The sequence below is a fragment of the Nelumbo nucifera genome, chromosome 5 (assembly GCF_055504915.1).
Source record: "Nelumbo nucifera cultivar China Antique chromosome 5, China Antique-T2T, whole genome shotgun sequence".
NCBI lineage: Eukaryota > Viridiplantae > Streptophyta > Magnoliopsida > Proteales > Nelumbonaceae > Nelumbo > Nelumbo nucifera.
The window spans coordinates 19,213,197-19,232,776 of record NC_142653.1 but is presented as its reverse complement, the minus strand read 5'-3'; the positions used below and the strand labels follow the sequence as shown (position 1 = coordinate 19,232,776).

The 19,580-nt window shown below is 41.1% G+C and overlaps 1 protein-coding gene across 2 annotated transcripts in view; it reads right to left on the bottom strand.

The window, feature by feature from the left end:
* LOC104595605 (GTP-binding protein, HflX) overlaps positions 1-19,580 on the bottom strand; it is a 32,109-nt gene that overhangs the window by 10,959 nt on the left and 1,570 nt on the right. For both annotated transcript variants that reach the window (XM_010256400.3, XM_010256399.3), the window contains exon 3: positions 8,854-8,970. In XM_010256400.3, the coding sequence (XP_010254702.1) occupies positions 8,854-8,970 (117 nt within the window). The remainder of the gene's footprint in view (positions 1-8,853; positions 8,971-19,580) is intronic.

The window sequence follows — 19,580 nt, the reverse complement described above, 5'->3', positions numbered from 1 at the left end:
ACGTGGAAAATCTACAGTGGTGGGTGGGAGAGAGGGCAAAGGAACTTTATTTTGGGAAGGGGAACAGTCGGGTAAGGGAGGTGGATTAGGCGGGCATCTTGAAAAAGAAACATGTTCGAAGGAGGTTAATTAAAAAATTAAAGGTGTGGGGCCCTCTTTCGCAGATGTGGTAAGGGGACCGATGCAAGCCAACTTTAAGACTCAACCCACTGAATTGAATCGGGCTTGGGTTAGCCAGACCAAAGAGTTGACCAAGCCCCTGAACTCATGTGACTCTCTTAACAGTCATGTGGGTGGGAGTCAGGTTTGGAATTTGATAGACAAAGACTGTGGTCTATCATCGTCCCCAACTGAAGTTGTTTTGAAAAAAAGCCACTGGGGGGAAAAAGGAATGTTGCAGTGGAGACTGAGAGTCACCCAGGAAGAATGGGAAGGAGGTAGGATTAGTACGGAACACCCGAATCCAAGATACACTAGAATGAACAGAGAAGACTTGGAAGTGGAAGACAAGGGGTGGATTGACTGTGAAACTTCAGATGATGAGGACACAATATTGCTTAAGTCTTTGGAGGCGAAAAGTTTGGAAGATCTCACAGAAGTGGTTGTTCTTGAAGAAGTGTTTGACACCTCGATACTGTTTGGTGAAGAACAATTTGCGGCAATTGCTTCCCCTGTTCTAAAGCTGGCTAAGATTATGGACGGAGTAGACACAATTTTGGATTTGGTTGGAAGGGGCAATACCATGGAATTGAAAAAGCAAGAACTTAACCAAGCGATGAACAGAGAGCAGGTTATTGATGAGCAGATAGGGGTGACTCACCGCCAGCCAGTCATAGATGCTCCACACAGTGGTGAGCCACAGAGCCTTGGGAGTATGTCGAAAGAAAATTCTTTTGCAGGAAGCATTTCCTAAACATTAGCTCCATCTGAGGAAATTGGTTTAACCCAGGGTCCTGTGGCCTTAGCCACAGAAGGGTTTATTCAATCATCTACCAAACCTGTCCTGGACTTACGACTGTGAATTTTGTTTTTGGTACTAACTCATCATCTTTTGCCTTTGTCCCAGATTCCTAGCCAGCCTCTTTGATGCAGACCCTTCAGACTGTTGGGGTGGATAGCAAAGGAAAAAGGGGTTTGAGTGAAGAAGAGGTGGAGGTGGGTGAGAGAATATGGAAGATGATTGATTTTTTTTTTGGAAAAAGCGAAAAAGAAAGAAGCTGAAACAAATGTTTTGGGTGGGATTCTAGGGGATGGGAGTACATATGGGAACTGGCAGACAAGGGAGGTAAGGGAAGAGGAGAACAAAGAGAGAAGGCAGGAAGGTGCTTCCAAGGAAGCTAATAAAAAGGATTTGGCAGCAGACTTTGTTGAGCAAATGGGGTGTAAAGTGAAGAAGCCAAATGACTTGAAGGTTTTTCTGAGGAAAGAAAAGTAGAGGGCAAACCGAGAAAGAGGAAGCTAAGTGAGTTAAAGAGGCTGAGGAGAGATGTAGAAGAAGATAAGGAATTTAGTGATAGAACGGGGAGAAGAAGAGGGATTAACTGAAAAAGGGACAGGGAAGGGGTCCTTAGGAAGTGAAGATAAAGATTCTCAGCTGGAATGTTAGGGAACAGGGGGGGGGGGTTAGGAAAAGGCCAGTAATAAAAAGAAGAGAAGATTTGGATGTAGTGCTGATTCAGGAGTCTAAGTTGATGGAGTTTGAGAGTAGACATGCTAGACCTCTGTGGAAGGCAAGGGGAATCAAATGGGCTGTGTGCCCTTCTTGGGGGAGGTCAGGTGGAATTGTCACACTGTGGAAAGAAGAGGCTATGGAGGGAGCGGAGGAGCTGATGGAAAGTTTACTGTCTCCATTAAATTCAGGCATAGGGTAGACAATTTTGAATGGGTACTAACCAATGTATATGGCCTAACTGGTTACAAAGAAAGATGTGAATTTTGGGAGGAATTGGGAGACATTAGAGGACTTTGGGAAGGCCCATGGTGTTTAGGAGGAGATTTCAATGTCATCAGATTCTTGGAGGAGACCAATAGTGTGAGGAGAGGTATTACTACCAGCATGAGAAGCTTTAACAACCTTATCAACAGTTCTGAGTTGTAAGAGATTCCTTTGTTGCATGGTTTGTTCACTTGGTCTAACCTTCAGGAGAACCCTATATGCTCTAAACTGGATAGGTTTTTGTTCACAGCAGATTGGGAGGACCACTGGGGAGTTGTTATTTCTAGAACTTTGCCTAAGGTAACTTCAGATCATTGGCTTACTACATTAGTGAGGGAGGATCTTGGAAATAGAGGGCCCACCCCACACCTTTCAAATTGGAGGTTGATGGGATGTCTATTACTCAGCAGGATGAGATTGCTAGGGCCTTTGTGGAGCATTTTAAGTCGATTTATAGAAGGCCCTTAAATCAGAAATTCTAGTTACAAGGTTTGGACTGGCCAAAACTGTTTGAGGAGAAAAAGAGGTGGCTGGAAAGAAAGATTGAGGAGGAAATTAGGGAAGCAATCTTTTTAATGGATAGATCTAAAGCACCTAGGCCTTATGGATTCACCATGGCTTTTTACTAGACTATTGGAGATTCTAAAATAGGATATCATTAAAGTCTTCAATGAGTTCTTCCAAAGGGGGGTGATAAATCCGGGACTGAACTCAACCTTTATAGCTTTGGTCCCAAAGAAAGTGGGAGAAAGTCATCCAAGAGACTTTAGACCCATCAGTTTGGTTAATAACTTGTGTAAGATAATTGCCAAGGTCCTGTCTAGAAGAATTAGAGAGGTGCTTCCAAATCTAATTTCACAGAATCAAGGAGCCTTTGTGGGAGATAGACAGATTGTGGATCAAAGTTTAATTGCCAATGAGTGTGTGGGGGATCTGAAGACAATAAGGAAGAAAGGGATTATGTGTAAGTTGGACTTAGAAAAGGCTTATGATATGGTTGATTGATCTTTTTTTATGCAAGTGTCGGATTGCTTTGGCTTCGGGAAGAAATGGTGCAAATTGTGTAGTGGATCACTTTCCATCTTTAAGGGAAATTAGACAAGAGGACCCCCTCTCTCCTTTCCTTTTCACCGTGATTGCAGAAGTGTTGGGGAGGTTAATTGAGAAGCATATTCAAGAGGTCTAGTGAGGGGATGGAGGGTTGGAAAAGATAGTATACCTATACCCCACTTACAATTTGCTGATGATACTATCTTGTTTTGTGAGGGGGAGGATGTGAGATGGGCCAGAAATTTGAAGTTGGCGGTTCACGTATTTGAGCAGATGTCTAATATGAAGGTGAATTTTGATAAGAATTGTGTAGTGGGGATTAATATGGAAGAGAGAGCTATAAGGGAAAGGGATGAAGCCTTGGGGTGTGTGGTAGCTCAATGGCCTATGAACTATTTGGGGATGCCCCTAGGTGATAACCCGAAGAAAGAAAGTTTTTGGAGCCTTGTAATTGATAGGTTTCAGAAGAAGCTAGCCGCTTGGAAGAACTATTTATCTCTTTGGGTGGCAGAATCACATTGATTAAGTCTACATTGGCAAGTTTGCCTTGTATTACTTATTAGTTTTTAGAATATTGGAAAAGTTGATGAGGGACTTCTTGTGGGAACCAGGGGAGGAAAAGAAGGATCATAGGGTAAATTGGGATTTGGTCTTTAAAAGTAAGGCTGATGGAGGTTAGGACTAGGCAATGTTCGAAAGAAGAATGAGACTTTGTTAGGGAAATGGCTAGGATACAGGGTCTTTGGAAAGGTAAACTGGAGCCTCCCCTTAGAAATCCATTCATGCCATTCTACCTTCCTTTCTACAACACATCAAGTATGACCTTTGTTCTGGGAATCAGGTAAAATTTTGGGAGAACATTTGGGTGGGTGATTTACCTTTGAAAGACCAATTTCCTTCCCTTTTCTCACTTTCTCGGTACAAGGGCAAGCTTGTGTCTAGTTTTATGGTTCCTTCTCAGTCCAACTTTGGGTTTGATTGGGAGCTATGATTTAGGAGAGGCCTAAGGGATTCAAAAGCTAAAAATGTAATGAGTTTGATTCAAATCCTAAATGGGGTGGTATTGGATCCCTCTGAGAGGGATAAGAGACCATGGACTCTAACTCCCTCCGGGGCATTCTCTTGTGTTTCCTTCTTTAATTCCCTTTTGCATTCTACCAGTAATTTGGCACAAAATTTCCCAATTAAGGAAGTTTGGGGTGAGCCAATTCCTCTGAGGGTTGGAGCTTTTTGTTGGGAAGCCTTCTTGGAAAGATGTAATACTCATGATTTACTCCAAAGGAAAAGGCCTTATTGGTGCTTATCTCCTAGTTGGTGCATTCTTTGTAAGGCTAATGGTGAAAGCTCCTACCACTTATATCAGTTCTAGATGATATAAGCCTCATGGTATAGGATAGTTAGGAAACATGTGGTATTATTGCATCATCAAGTCAATTTTTACTAGTGTTTTCAAAATCGGACCGGACTGAAACGGTTGGGCTAGAAAAACTGGGATTTGGCCGGTTCCGCTTCAGCCCAGAATCGCTTTTTGGCCAAAAAACTGTTGATTTGGTTAGTGAACCGCTGACCTGGGTGGTCGAACCGTCGACTTGTCGACTCGGACAACAGTTTTTGGCTGTTTTTTTTTTTTTACTTTTTTTTGTTAGAACGGGGCATCCATTCAGTTCAAATGGTCGGACCGCTTGACCCAAGAACCGGACCCAAAACGGTTCCCTACCCGGTTCGGTTTTAAAAACCTTGATTTTTACATGACTCAAATATCAAATATATAATAGGTGCAGCATGCAATCAAACGGATCCAAGACCCAAGTATTTGTAGTATTTGACACATTACTGGAAAACATCAAGGCATAAAGTTGTTTCAATGCCCTTAGTCCTAATTCCTAAAACCAAATATACCAAGAACAAGAAATATCTTCCAATCCATGACCATAGTTTTCAAGGCGCCAAGGCGAGGCTAGGCGATTGGGGGGCGCCTAGTCGCCTAGGCGATGGATTTTTTATGTTAAAAACATAGATCCTAGGGTAGTTCCCTAGGTACCATAACCATATTTCTTTAATAATTATTCATTATTTTCATAAGAAAAGTATAAATTTCATATTAAAGTATAGAGAATCAATATATTCATGAGAAGAAAAGGAAGAAGGAAAATAAAATTCAAAACATATAGGGGCTGAACCCTTATTTTTGTTATAGGAAAAGAAGAAAATAAAAAGTATTGGTAGTAGTAGTAGTAGTAGAAGAAGAAGTAGTAGTAAAAGAATATATGGAAGAGGAAAATGTGCTGATTAGATAAAATTTTTAGTTCTTCCTTACTTATTATTGGTTCAGGTTTTTAAGTCTTTGAGGGTTCAATACAGCATTTAGCAATGTTTGTGTTGATTAAGCCCTAATAAATAAGAAAATAATAAAAGGAAATTAGTAATAAATACACAAAATGATTATTTTAGTTAATAATGTCTATTTTATAATTATAATCTCAAAAAAGAATGAATAAAGAAGTATCTTATAGTAGGAAGTAGAAAACTGTTAGGCGATTAGGCGCGGCGAGCCTCAAAGGGCGCCTTGTTGCCTAGGCGTCGCCTTGACAACTATGTCCATGACTCTAGTTTGATGGCTTAAGTTTCTTTCTCTTCTATACAGGACCCAACAATCTGAACCATCTGAAAGTTAGACTAGTACAACAGTTGAGTATGACACTAATTAAAAAATTGTGATCATATGATTGTTTTATGGTGTTGGCTTCTGAACTACAAAAGTCGTGTGTAGATACTGAATTGCACTATATGTCAGAACAGTAATAACATGTTTTCAACCATTCTTTTGCAGCACTAAAAGGTTTCGGCAATTAAGGTTTAATGCAAACAGGTAAAAATGGAACCAATTTAAGCAACTGGACTCAATGTGACACCTTTTACAGCACTAAAAGGTTTGATTAATTAAGGTTTAATGCAAGAAGTTGCAAATGGAACCAATTTAAGCAACTGGACTTGATGTGACATCTCAGCATAATACAGATAATATTTTTTTTTATCAGTGAATTATCAGATTTATTAAATCAAAGCCAAAGATAGTACAATTTAGGGAGAGGCACGAGATGCTACCTCCCCTTTAAGGAGGGGAGATGGAAGAGACCATCAACCCTTTAGTTAAAGAACAAAACTATGGAAAAAGAAAATTACAGAGAAGCCCAATACAATGAAACCCGATTAGCCCCTTGTTTAGCAAGATGATCGGCCAAGGCATTGGCCGATCTACCCAACCACTGAACTCTAACTGCCATGCCCCTCAATAGCCATTTGACCTTTTTTAAGATATCCTTAAAGTTCCAAGTGACAGTACCCGGATCAGCCAACCATCCTACTACCACCTTGGAGTCTCCTTCAATTATTAAGTTTTGCACTCCAAGTTGATAAGCAATCTATACCCCCCGTGCTGCAGCTAGGAGTTCAGCCCTCACAGAGTCTCCTATTCCCACCGGTCCCGAAGAAAAGGCAATGATGTTGCTGTTCTCATCTCTCAGTACACCACCAATCCCAGACGGTCCTTGGTTACCCTGACTACTCCCGTCAAAGTTCAGCTTAACAAAACCCTCCATCGGCGGAGTCCAAGTTACTTGAACTCTAGGCTTCCTAGAGGATGTGAGGGCAACTGCAGACCAATTCCTCATTAAATCTTCAAAGAGTTTTAAGGATTTCAGCCACAACATAGTTCTTGTAATAATACACTCTTTGACCTCAAGAATGCTTCTTCCCTTCTCCTGAAAAATTCTGGAATTTCTCTCTTCCCAAATAGTCCAAAGGAGAGCTACTCTTATACACTTCAACATGATTCTCCCTCTTCTTGTGGTCAACACAAAGGTAGAAGGGGAAAACAACAAATTTACCTCAGCTGGCAAGTTCCACCTGCACTCAAACAAATCAAATACCCAGTTCCAAATGGCTGCAGCAAAAGGACAAGAAATCAATAAGTGGTAACAGTCCTCATTCTGCGCTTTACACAAAATACACCAGTTAGGGGATAAACACAAGAAGGGTCTTTTCTTCTGCAGGTTATTCATTGTATTGATTTTACCATAGTAAACTTCCCAACAAAACACAACTATTTTGGGGGGAACAGGCCTAGACCATACTTCCTTAACAGGGAAAACCCGAGGAGAGGAACTGGAGCAAAGGGAATTAAAGAAAGAAGCACAAGCAAACGACCCTTTCGGAGTCAAAGTCCAAATCCTCCTATCAGAAATGAGTGGGTCTAGGCAATCAGAATCAAGTAGCAATAAGAGCTCAGAGACTGATAGGGATTCCTCATCCCTCAACCCTCTACGGAAGCCAATGTCCCAATTTGTTGACAAGGGGGTATACGGGGACAAAAGAAAGGAAGACACATGTTCTTTTTTATAAAGGGAAATAGAGAAGAGAGAAGGGATCAGATCCTTAAGGGGAAAATTTCCCACCCAAGTGTCTTCCCAGAAGAGAACCCGAGTCCCAGAGCAAGCATCATACCTTACAAAGTATATAAACTGTGGGAGGATGCCATGAATTGCCTTCCAAGGTGTTGCAAGAGTTGCCCGTCTGGATACCCCTGCATCCCAACTGTTTCCAGAACAGCCATGGATACTTGCCACCACTTCATGCCATAACCTCTCCCTCTCTAAAGGCCATCTCCACAACCACTTACCTAGAAGAGCTACATTCTTAAAAGTAATATTCCCTAATCCTAATCCTCCTTCCTCCTTACTTCGACTAACTCACTCCCATCTAATACAGATAATATTGTACCCATTAGTTATATTAAATACAAAGAAAATAGGCAACAGCACTACTTGTGAGATAAAATCACTGGTTCTAAAAGAATGACCTCATTATGGCTAAAATCCCACATTCCACTTTCCTCTTTGCATCATCATCATCATCATCATCATCATCCAAGCCTTATCCCCACACTATATGGGGTCAGCTACATGAAACCTGTTTTTCCATTCCATTCTGTTTAATGCAATATCCAATGTTAAATTATGGATACTTAAATCATTTCTTATTACTTCGATCCATGTCCTTTTTTGGTCTACACTTAGCTGTTCTAGTCACTTAAACTTGCAATAGATCACTTCTTCTTACGGATACTGTTGATGGTCTTCTATGCACGTGATCAAACCATCCTAGTCTAGCAACCCAACCGTTGCACCAAGGGCCCACCCTCACCAAACCATCTTAGTCTACTTTCTTTTATTTTATCACTTTTTAGAGTTATCTTTAGGTTCCTTCAAATGACTTCATATCTGATCCTATCCTTTCTAGTTTTTCCACTCATCCACTTCAGCATACACATTTCTGCCAACTCATTTTTTGGATTTGTTATTTCTTGATTTCCCAGCACTTTGCTCCACACAACATAGCTGGACTTGCCTTTTTGTATAAACAGGCTATTACCGTTTGCAGCATTAGTTGGCCTATGGCAAAAATGAACCTCAAGCAGTGCTTTTGTCATTGTTAACATTTGGCAATGAGAAGGTAATTTCTGTCAATGCTTTAGACAGACTAAACATCTCTTGTAAACAGGGCACTTTAGAACAAGACGGTGGGTTGTAACTTCAAAAATCAAAATAAGTATGCTGCTCCCAATTTACACTTGGGACAGATACATATCACTTTTATGGTGGTGATTTAAGCCCGCATTCTGCAGGTGAAAAGAGTTTCATGCATTCAGCCTGCATTCTGGTGTGTTTTAAATCAAGCTGATAGCTATACAAAGGTATCAGGATGTAATGCTTTATAAAAAAGGAGTGAAAAGTTTTTTTCTTCTATACCAACTGAATATAATGGAAAATATATTCATGAATAAACAAGTGCACAATTTGGCATCTTACCCCGGTGAGAGCTCATCATCAAATATCACAGTCTCAACGTCCAGGGCACGAATTGCAGTCTTTATTTCTGCAACCTTGCCAGATCCAATATATGTCCTTGGGTTTGGTGTAGCAAGTCTGCACCATAAGGATAGCTAGCTATCAACCTAAGACATCGTACAGAATAAATGCATTTAATACCATGTAGAGCCATCCACATATTGAAACTAGATGGTGAATATGATAGAACTTAGAAATTCATTAAAAGCATTATAAATTATGTATCTTTTTAAGCACATGTAAACATCAATAAGTACATGGATTAGAATATTAATGAAACAAAGATGAAGATTGGTTCATGAGCAAAAAATGTCAATACATATAGAAGGAAATCAATGTTTAAAAGCACTTGGGTGTGAAGTGAGGTGCCAGGACATTAAGGTGCATGAAGCATAAGCCTTGAGGCTTGAGTCTTGAGCCTTATAAATTGTCCATATTTGTTAAGAAAAGCATGAAACTAAAATTAGAAAAGTGTTGAAAGGTATACAAGAAAAGCAAATTTTATATAGCAAGGTATTCCTAAAAGCTAAAATACTTTCAGTTCTTACTCAAAACATAGCTTGGGTAATGGGAATCATATTAAGCTCTGGTCAGACATGGTGAGGAAACCAATCTCTTAGTAACAGCTGACCCAGAATCCACCTGTCTAAATTTCCTGATCCAAGGAGGTCACTGTTTCTGGCACACTCTCACATGCAAAGCATATCCTTTCTTTGAACCTTCACTTCTCCATAGCTCTTGGGAAACCCATAGGTGGAGTGAATCACGTTGATCTTTGAAGCGCTTAAAGAGGTCTACCTCCCGCTGCAGAACCTGATGGATGTATGTGAATCCCAAAATCTTTTGTTGTCTATAGACAATTTTTTTTTCCATCTCTATTGTCCCTAACCCGGCATCCAATGTTTTTTTTTTTTAATTTTTCGATCAGCAACACAGAAAAGATTTCATTAATTAGAAAAAATCACGTTACAACAAGAAGTTGTGAAAATAAAAACCAGCTTTAGAAGATGACCCAAACCAAGATTACATTTGAGCCCAAAACATGTGTTCTATGAACCAAGATCAGCATCCAATGTTTTTCTAGAAAGAAAGCTTTGGTACTCCATTTTTTCTACCTCGAGTATCATTCTTCATGTTAGTTTATCATATATGATGTCCTTCAGAAAAAGCACTTGAGCATTATACATCTCACCCATGCATGTAATGTGTGCCTCTAGGATGGTGAATCTATCATGCACTCCTCATCCCTACAAATAGACCAAGGAATTATGGAATTCTTCTTAGGTAATAGCACTAGATTGGGCATATCCCCAGGGAACATTTCAATGTGCTTTGCCAATGGAAAAAATATGATCTTGGTGCTAGGGGAAAAAAATAATTGGGTAGCCATTTTTCTCGATAGGTAAAAGAAAAATTTTTATTAAAAGGAAAAAAGGAGATACAAGGGAACAATCAAGGCATAGCTCGGGATACTGAGCAAAGGAAAAACCAACAAAAGACTTGAAGCGGGAAAGAGATATTCCCGCCTACGATCAAACACACTGAAAACTTTAACACATCAAGCCAAACCTATTCCCTTTACAAACAACAAGAACCAACACAGAAAAACCCCCTACCAATCCCAGCCTTCCACATACTGATACTCCTCCCTTCTACACACCCAAAATGACCTAAATCGACCGGCTACCTCTACCACCCCTACCCCTGCCCCTGATTGACTTTTCCCTCCTCAAATCTGCTTTAACTGAGGCATCAATATAAAAATCTACCAACCTCCTCAGCTTTCTACTCCTGGAAGGTCTCTAAACCTAAAAGCTTCATCAACCTCATCAACAGAAACATTGCTCTCCCACCCATCCTCTTCCTCACTTCCTTGCTGCTCCTTTTCCTTTTCTTTCTGCAACTCCAACTCAAAGCTTCTCTTACCCGACTCTCCCCTCCCAGAAAAAAAAAGACATACATTACAGTACTACCCCTAGTAGAGGAAGTTGAACCAACAAACAACATACATTAAAGCACTGCCCAGTACAAACTCTCCCTTACAGTCCCTTGTTTTGTTAAGGTATCAGCTAATCCATTAGCTGATCTTCTTGCCCACTTAAAGCAAGCACCCACCTCCCTCATTACACTAAAAACTTCCCTCATCAACTGTCTATTTTGCAATTTCCCAGACAACCTGATTGCATCCACCCAATTACCAATTTAGAATCCCCCTCTATCTCAATCTGCTGTAGCCCCAACTGTTTGGCCAATCTTACTCCTTGATTCAAGGACATGATCTCCACTCTCAAAGAATCTCCCACTCCTATTAGTCCGGAATATAGAGCAATTATTTTTCCTTCACCATCTCTGGAAACACCTCCTATTCCATGGGCCCGGATTACCTATAGGCAGCCATTACTTACACTGGTGAATTTGGTAAGAAATAAATAAACACAGGCTGATAAATCTGCCTCTAAATCCATCAGATGCCCTTTCCTATCATTTCTTAGTTCATGAAACATATCCTCCAAGGAATTTTGTGGTATACTGGAGATCATAAAATAATCTCCTACAGCTCCTATTACTAGGCTGCCTTCCCCCTTCCCCAGCCTTTGTGATGGAGAGAAAAAGCTAATAAAAAGGCCCTTCAACACCAGTATGTGCAGGAGCCATGCTCCCCTTTCTATGTAGTTGTTCCATCTTGTGAGATTTTCTTAAAAGTCCGAGTTGTCCTGATTGTCTACCATTGCAACTGAAACAGTGAAATCAGATAAGTTCCAAAAGAATTACTTCTATGCCAAACTATTTAGCTAGAGCTAGGATTGAAAGGGCCTCCTCTATAGTGAAATTATTTATAGCTCTTTACCTGTCTAATTCTGCATTCTTGGTGGTTGTATGGCATATACATCCTCACATGTATATACTTTCTTGACATACCTAAATTTGGATTACAAAAGGAGAACTAACAACTGCTATAACAAGGAACCAAGGTGTGGGAATGGACTGTAGAACCTCATACAATATCATAACAAAACTGGAGAAACTTTTTTTTTTTTTGATGAATAATAATAAGTTTATTGATTCAGAAGCAAATTAGAGTGAGTTCATACATCATCCCAACGAGAGGCGCGAGCTGCAGCCCCTCCTTGAAACTTACAAGTAAACTAGGAAAGAAAAACAAGAATCACAACTGAGCCCAAAATAATTCTTCCCTATTTACCCCTTGTTTAGCTAACACATCTAACAAGGTATTTGCTGATCTCCCCACCCACTGTACAGTGACCAACATATTCCTTGTCAACCAACTAAATTTCTTCATTTCATTCTTGTATCGCCACATAGCCTCTTCAGAATTTTTCAACCAACCCACCACCACTTTGGAATCCCCCTCGATTATTAGGTGTTGTACCACCAGCTGGTTTGCAAATTGGACCCCTTGTACAACAGCTAAAAGTTCTGCCCTGATGGAATTCCCAATTCCCAAAGGACCTGAGTAGAGCAACAAAATCTCTCCCTTCTCATTTCTCAAAGCACCCCCCACTCCGGATAATCCTGGATTACCCATGCTGCTTCCATCAAAGTTCAACTTAATTGAGCCTCCGGGTGGAGGAGACCGGCTTGTAATTGATTTGGCCTTTAAAGATGAACACCTTGCTACTGCTGACCAATTTCTCCAAATGTCATTAAAGAAGAATTGATGAAAGATTTCCAAGGTCTTCAGCCAATGTATTGCCCTGTTTAACACACAGTCTTTCAAATCTTGGCTGTTCCTTTCCTTATCTTGAAAAATTCTGAGATTCCTTTCTTCCCAAAGAGTCCAAGTCAAGGCAGCACGAGCACACCTCCACATAATTCTCCCTATTTTTGTAGGCCAATAAAAGGTAGAATGGTTGAAGAGCATGTGAGCTTCTGCTGGTAGACTCCAACTACCCCCAAACAACGAAAGTAGTCAAGCCCAAAGGTCTGCAGAAAAGGGACAAGATACTAATAGATGGTAACAATCCTCACCGTGAGCTCTACAGAGGATAAACCAATTAGGAGAAATACAGAGAAAAGGTCTTCTCTTTTGTAGGTTGTCTAAAGTGTTTACTTTCCCATGGAAAACTTCCCAACAAAAAGCCATAATTTTTGGGGGAACTGGCCTACACCAAATTTCTTTTGACAGAAAGGGTTGGTGAGTAGGAAGTTGAGAGATGGACTTGAAAAAAGAAGCACAAGTGAAGGTTCCATTGGGTCTAGGAGTCCAAACCCTCTTATCTGGCTTGGAGGGATCCAAACAAACCTGATTAAGACACCCAAGCAACAAAGAAAGAGACTCAATTTCAGCACCCCTAAGTCCTCTACGAAACCCAAAATCCCAAGTAGGATCTAAGGGTGTTCCCAAAGGTGAGACAAATTTTGAGACCACCTCTTTTTTGTACAAAGAAATAGAAAAAAGCGAAGGGAACAAATCCTTTAACGGTGAGTCTCCTACCCAAATATCCTCCCAAAAAAGGATAGAGTTGCCAGAACAAACTTCATACCTGATAAAATTGAGGAATTGAGGAAGGGTGTTGTGAATAGCCTTCCAAGGTGCTGCTAGGTTAGCTTGCCTCGATACACTAGCATCCCATCCATTCTTTGACCTCCCATGAATGCTTCCCACCACCTCATGCCACAATCTCTCTCTTTCCAAAGGCCATCTCCACAACCATTTCCCTAACAGAGCTTGATTCTTTCTAGTTACCCTCCCAATTCCCAAACCCCCCTCTTCTTTACTTCTGCAGACAATTTCCCAATTAACCAAGTGATCCTTTCTCTCTTGTCCCGGCTCCCATAAGAAGTCTCTCATCAACTTTTCCAGCTTCCTAGCTTCCCTAACTGGTATCCTAAAAACAGACAAATAATAGTTAGGTAAGTTAGCCAAGGTAGCTCTTATTAGGGTAATTCTTCCTCCTAAAGAGATATAGTTCCTCTTCCATGAGACTAATCTCTTCTCAAACTTTTCTAACACTGGGGTCCAAAATCTACTCTCCCTAGGATTTGCCCCTAAAGGAAGCCCTAAATATGACATAGGCCAAGCAGAGGTGGAACACTCAAGACACTCCGCAATAGCCTCGACCTCCCCTACCTCCAAATTTATACCTGCTACGCAACTCTTTTCCAGATTTATACTCAAATTAGAGACACTTTCAAATCCTTTTATTAGGTCCTTTAGGTTTGCTACCTTTTCACTAAGACCTCCTTCACAAAAAATCATTAGGTCGTCTGCAAACTGAAGGTGGGTGACGGGGACTTGGTGTCTCCCTATTCTCCAACCCCTAATGGCATCTTCGCTGTCAGCCTTAGTAATGATCCTACTAATCACATCAACTACTAAGGTAAAAAGAAAGGGTGAAAGTGGATCCCCTTGCCTGACACCCCTGCAAGCTGGAAAAAAATCCCTCACCGTACCATTTACCAGAATAGAGTAGTGACAAGTACTGATACACCCAAAGATCCAACTACACCACTTGTCCCCAAATCCACCATTTCGCATAACCTCTAATAGAAACTCCCAGTCCACCAAATCATAGGCATTTTCAAGATCCAATTTACAAATGAATCCTTTCCTACTAGACCTTTTCATTTCCTCCACACACTCATTCACAATTAAGATTTGATCTGTTACTTGTCGCCCTTGAATGAAAGCCCCCTGAGTTTCACTAATGATGGTAGGGAGGACTGTTTTGATCCTCAATGAGAGCACTTTAGCCAGAATTTTATAGATGCTTGTCACCAGACTAATAGGCCTATAATCTTTTGGGTGGTTGGCATCATTCTTCTTAGGTATCAAGGCCAAAAAGGTGGCATTAATTCCAGGGCTTATAGTGTGATTGTCTGCAAATTCCTTAAAGACTTCAGCTAGATCCTCTTTCAACACCTCCCAACAGTCTTGATAAAAACCCATTGTAAAGCCATCTGGACCCGGAGCCTTGGATCTATCCATTAGAAAGACAGCTTTCTTAATCTCTTCTTCCTCGAAATCCCTTTCCAGCCACCTTGCCACTCCTTCATCAATTCTTGGCCAATCCACCCTTTCCATGACTGTTCTCTCACTCAAAGGCCTTCTATAAATCGATTTGAAGTGGAGTGGTCCACAAATTTTCTGGCTATGTCATCCTGGTTGGTAATCACCTCCTCTCCTATCTCTAGCTTGGTCACAAAATTCTTTCTTCGTCTCCCATTTGCCAAATCATGGAAGAATCTAGTGTTCCCATCTCCTTCCTTAATCCACTTGTGTCTAGATTTTTGTCTCCATCTGATTTCTTCCCTCAATAACACTTCTTCCAACTCCTTTTTTAATTGTCTCCTTAACACTCTGTCCTCCTCGGTCAGCCCATTGTGAGATTCCTTTACATCCAAATTCTCTATTTGAGAGATTAGGCCCAATTTTTGCTCCTCAATTCTACCAAACTGATCTCTATTCCACTCTTTTATTTTGGCTCTCAACCTTTTTAATTTCTTATGGAACTTGATCCCCTTCCATCTTACCCCCCTCTCCTCCTCACCCCACCACTCCTTCACTTTTTTCACAAAATCTGGATGGGTAAGCCACATATTTTTGAATCTAAAAGGTTTGGGTCCTATAGGAAACAATTCCTATTTGGATAGGACAGTGATCGGAGGTGACCTTGGGTAATGCCCTAGCAACCAAGTTTTCCAAACTATTCTCCCAGGCAAGGTTAAAAAGGAATCTATCCAACTTCGAGCACAAAGGGGTTTCCTGAAGGTTGGACCAAGTGTAACTGGCTTGCAACAGAGGTATTTCCTTCAGTTCACAATCTTCAATAAAACCATTAAATTTCCTCATGCTTGTTGAGATTACCTGTTGGGGATTACCGGTTTCATCAGAGAATCTAATGACGTTAAAATCCCCACCCAGGCACCAAGGACCATCCCATAACCCCTTGATTGCATATAGTTCCTCCCACATCTCATCCCTCTCTCTATAAGAATTAGGGCCATAAACATTGGTTAAGACCCATACACACCCATTTTCTACATTCTTGCACTTAATAGAAACTGAGAATATGCCTATCAATTCTTCCACTACTTCCACCACATCCTCCCTCCACAGTGTTACAATCCCCCCTGAGGCTCCCCAAGAAGGAGACGAGCTCCAATCTAAACCTCTAGACCTCCAAAAACTCCTAACCCATCTCCCATCTAATTCCATCAGTTTGGATTCTTGTAACAGCACAATATCAGGTTTTTCCCTTCGGAGTAGGTCTTTGATCGCCCTTCTCTTCCTTGCACTCCCTAACCCTCTTACATTCCAGCTAATAATTTTCATCAATACAAAATTGCAAAGGAACCCAATAAGAGGCCATATTCTCCTCATTTTAGGCCCTTCCTCCTATCCCCTCTACCACTGAATTCTAAATCCCCCTCAATGTCTAAAATTAGCCTTTCCACTTCAAATCTTTTTTTCTTATTTGTTCCTCTTTCCCCCCCCCTTCCCAATTTCTCCATCCTTTCCAGCCAATGTTTGAGAAAGAATTTTACCCTTCTCACACTTATTTTGGCTACAGCATCTTTCTACGAGTCCTTCCTTTTTATTTTGTTCCTCCATCATTGTACAGATTAACTCCCAAATTCTATCCGCCTCCCCCTTACTACTTCCTTCCAACACCCTCTCTCCTCCTTCCACTATCACCCTCTCTCTTGCATCAGAAACTCCTGGATGGGAAGCTGGGATATCTGTTACAGGCATAGCAAACAAGTCAGTACCTACAACAGAATTGACACCCATACCTGAAAGAACGGGGGTAGGACTAGAATCACTGGAAATGACTTGCTGACAGTCGGCAAATGGTTTTAAAGCCTTTCCCCTTTTTGGACAAGGTTGTGAAGTAAACATGGTGAAAGAATCACTTCCTGACGACCTACCCACTTGGAAAACCTTTCTCTGTGTTTCCGACACTGGAATACCCGCATCCATCCTCACGGCCGATTCTTGTCCCTCTCCACCAACATCCTGTAATTCATTAGACTCCGGGTCAGCTCCCTCGACGAAGGGAGGAGGAGTTTTCACAGCTTTAGAACCAATTTCTTCACCATTCCTAGTCTTCCTGTCATCTGCCTCTTTAGTCTCTTCCTCTTAAAACAACAACTCTGTATACAAACTTTCTGTTTCAAGAAGATCATTGTTGCTTTTCGGAGACAAACTTCCCAGACTTAGCGTTTCGTCTCTATTAGAATCGTCATTGCTGTTTTGTTCACTCAACCAATCTTCAAGCCCTGTTCTGTTCTCATCACTAGGCTTCAGGTATCTCGGGTTGCGCCTATCTGGTGAGAGACGGTTCGCCAGGTTGGAAGGGACCCACTGTAGAGAGCCTCGAGACTGCGATTCTTGAGACTTTTTTGCGCCTGATCTGTTCGGTCGAGAGGAAGGGTTCGGGGTTGAAGAAGATAGACGCTTTATCTCGTCTATCAGCTCATCCCTCCTCCCAGTCACGTGCTTACTTAACGTGTCCCTCGGCCCATCTGTCTTATAATGGGCCTTGGGCTCAAGACTATAGGAGCCCAACTCCTTTACTTGAGAAGCCTTCTCCGGCCCACCATAAAAGGGATCCACTTGATTGGGCCCTTCTTTTCGTCCCACGTGACCGCTTAAAAAGTCACGCCCCCCTGTTTTAATGGTCGAACCAGCAACCTTCCCTGTCTGAAATTGCTGGTTCAGCCTTCTCCCTTTCAACACTAGAAGCTTTTTGTCTTTTTCCCTTGACACCACTTGCGCAAAGGATCTGCCATTTGTCATAACCTCTTCTTGCTTTCTCCAGGTTTGACCTTCCAACTGCCCCAAACCTTTTTGGCTTCCCAAAATTTGTTGGCCCTTTTTAGTGAAACATCCCTTCCCATTTGAATTACCCAATCTCACAAGTCCACGTAGTGCTTCTTCTTCCTCCTTCTCCCCTCCTACCAAACAAGCCTCCTTCCACAGCCCTGCTTCAATGGAGGAAGCTAACCACACAGAGACAAAGCTCCCCTCTGTTCGTACCTCTACCTTTCCTGGAATTTCTTCTGGCTTCACACCACTTAGCAGGATTGCTACTGAATAGAGATCGCCCTAGAAAGCACCTTTCAAGATTCCTCCACACAACACAGCTATAGACTCTGCTATTTCTTGTTTCCATAGATGGAATGGCAAGCCTATTACATGCACCACCACACCATCTTCAACAAAAAAATCCTTGGAGTTGGATGTTGGATTCCATTTGAAGACTGTGTATGATCCGAACTCAGCCTGAACATTGATAGCTAATATTTCCAAAACATTCTCTAATGGATCTAGGATGGCTTTACAGTTATCGAAGGGGGTTACTATGAAAACACTCTTCAACTTCAACCTGGTTGCCAATAAGTCAGCTACCCTCCTCCAATCATTAACCTTTTCCTTGGCTTGTATCACAAACTTACTATCCCACTCCTCTCTCTCTAGACCTCCCACCATTCTGCAATGGCCTTTTGTTTTTGCCATGACCACTGGCCCTTGTTGTACCCTGCTGTTACTGAGATAAGCCTTCTCCTCCCTTATGGAGGGTTTTTTTCTCATTTGCTACTCTTTGAGCAACCAGTCAACTTCCCCCCAGCCTTGGTTCTGTTTTCCTGCTAGTAGACACACCAGTTGCCTTTGTCCCTTACCAAAAAATTCAGCCAAAGCTATGAAGAACCCCTTTCTATTCCTCTTACATTCAACAATATATCTTCTCCCTTCTAGTGTACTAAAATCCTGCCAGTTTATCTGCTTACCTTTTGAACAGGCTCCAGCTATGAACTTTCTTAGCCACTCGATCACTTCTAATCCTTCCAGCAATATTGTACCCTTTTTCGCTTCCCTTACCTTTAGGCTTACCTTCCCCTTGATTCTCATCTCTTCGAACAGGAGATTTTTTGCTTCCATCTTCAAAGATCTCCTCCACTGACCTGCCTGCACGAACTCCATGTGCTTTGCTTCAATCTTCAGACCCAAGCCCCTTTACAAACCCCCAGAGTTGGAGTGGAGTCGAGAATCTGAATCATCTCCATGCAGATTTAGATCCAGGAGATTGTGAGACACTGAGATGTTTCAAGGAGAAAAATGGGAAGAGAAGAGAAGAAAGAATGAAGACTTTTTTTGTTTATTACATACATAAAAAAAAACTGGAGAAACTTTTGCTAGCATTGCATGTGGAACCAGATGGGTATCAAGAAAATTTAAGATTATTTAGCTAGAGATAAGACAGAAAGTGTCTTTTTGTATGGTGACAACTATTTACTTACGAAATTTTCATTGGAAAAATTGCACATGTCCATACAATGGTGTACATCCTCTTATATACACATTTATTTTTACATATATTAATACATATAGCAATTAATGTTACTTAAAAAAAAAGGATTTGTGGATTGGAACAAGGATTAGAAGAGGATGGGTACTCATAAAATAAAAAGAGGATGGGTAATAGGTCATGGTAACAGTATATAACCAACCAAGCATTATAAAGTGAAATGGCATAAAATGCTCATAAACTCAATGTTCATATTTTGCAAAGTAAGCAGGAATGACACACTGACATAGAGAGAGAATGATAATATACTGATACAGTAATTATGAACAATGTTAGGACAACATACATGCATGTCATGCAGGGTAAGGCAAATCCTAACCCTTTGAGAAGTTGCGTGGCATGTTTGAAAGGACT